General features: G+C 25.9%; 1 protein-coding gene across 1 annotated transcript; it reads left to right on the top strand.

Annotated features, from left to right (window-relative positions):
• Window positions 1–15: 15 nt before the first annotated feature.
• EHI_061240 (uncharacterized protein) lies at window positions 16–806 on the top strand (the record flags this gene model as incomplete). Its single annotated transcript, XM_001914574.1, has 2 exons — window positions 16–19; window positions 148–806. The coding sequence occupies 2 exons, from the start codon at window positions 16–18 to the stop codon at window positions 804–806; spliced, it is 663 nt and encodes a 220-aa protein (XP_001914609.1).
• Between the last annotated feature and the right edge of the window lie 345 nt (window positions 807–1151).

Genomic DNA, 1151 nt, shown 5'->3' on the forward strand with positions numbered 1-1151 from the left:
TAATAGAAAATACAAATGAGTATCTTGTTATTAATAAACCATCTGGAATTCCTGTTCATCCAACTGGAAGATATAACCAAAATTGCATCATTAATATCCTTCTTAATGAATATCACTTTTCTCATTTAAAACCTGTTTATCGTTTAGACAAAAATACAAGTGGCATTCTTCTCTTTGCAAAAACTAAAACATTTGCTTCTTCCTTTCAATCAATTTTAAAAGAAAAGTCATCTGTTATTTCATCTACTTCCTCACTTCAAAAGATTTATTTAGCTAGAGTAGTTGGATATTTTCCAGACACGATTGAAGTGAATCTTCCTTTACATTTGGTTCGTTTTGGGACAGAATCCCAAAGTTGTATTTGTGAAGATGGTATTGAAGCTAGAAGTAGTTTCAAAAGACTTTTTTTCGATAAAGACAGTAATACAAGTGTTATTGAATGTGTGCCTCATACAGGAAGAACACATCAATTAAGACTTCATCTCAAAGCAATTCATCATCCAATTGCAAATGACTCTGCTTATTTATTAAATCAAATCCATAATTACAGACAACAAGATGGAGAAATTAATCGTGAAAATAAATGGAGAGCAAAGTATGGATGGGTTTTTGATAAAGATTGTAAAGATTGTAATTTCCCTAAAGGTGATCCTATAGAAGAACAAATTTGGTTACATGCATGGAAATATTCATTTAATTCACATGATTGGATTGCCGAAATACCAGAATGGGCAGAAGTAAATTTTGACGCAAAAAGTTTTATTAAAGAATGGAAAGAACGAATTGGGATAGATGAAAGAAAATAAACAATAAGAGTAAATATAAATGAGAATCAAATAAATGGATATAATTCAAGAATAAAGAAATAACAAGAAATAAGAAATGGATTAAATCATTTGTTGATTAGTTTTATTAAATGATATTTTTTGTAATTATTTTCATTTTTTGAAATAATATTTGTATTTTCTATTTCATTTATTAAAAGTAGTGATAATAATAAAACCAAATGAAATAATGATGAATTAAATAAAATAAATGAATTTTTCTTTTATTTATTTGTTTATTTCATTGTAAATATTTCCATTTATTTCTTTATTTGATTGATATGTTTTATCATTTCTTAAATATTTATCATTAGAATAATTCATACA

This window comes from Entamoeba histolytica, genomic scaffold (assembly GCF_000208925.1).
Source record: "Entamoeba histolytica HM-1:IMSS scf_1104750517189 genomic scaffold, whole genome shotgun sequence".
Classification (NCBI taxonomy): domain Eukaryota; phylum Evosea; order Mastigamoebida; family Endamoebidae; genus Entamoeba; species Entamoeba histolytica.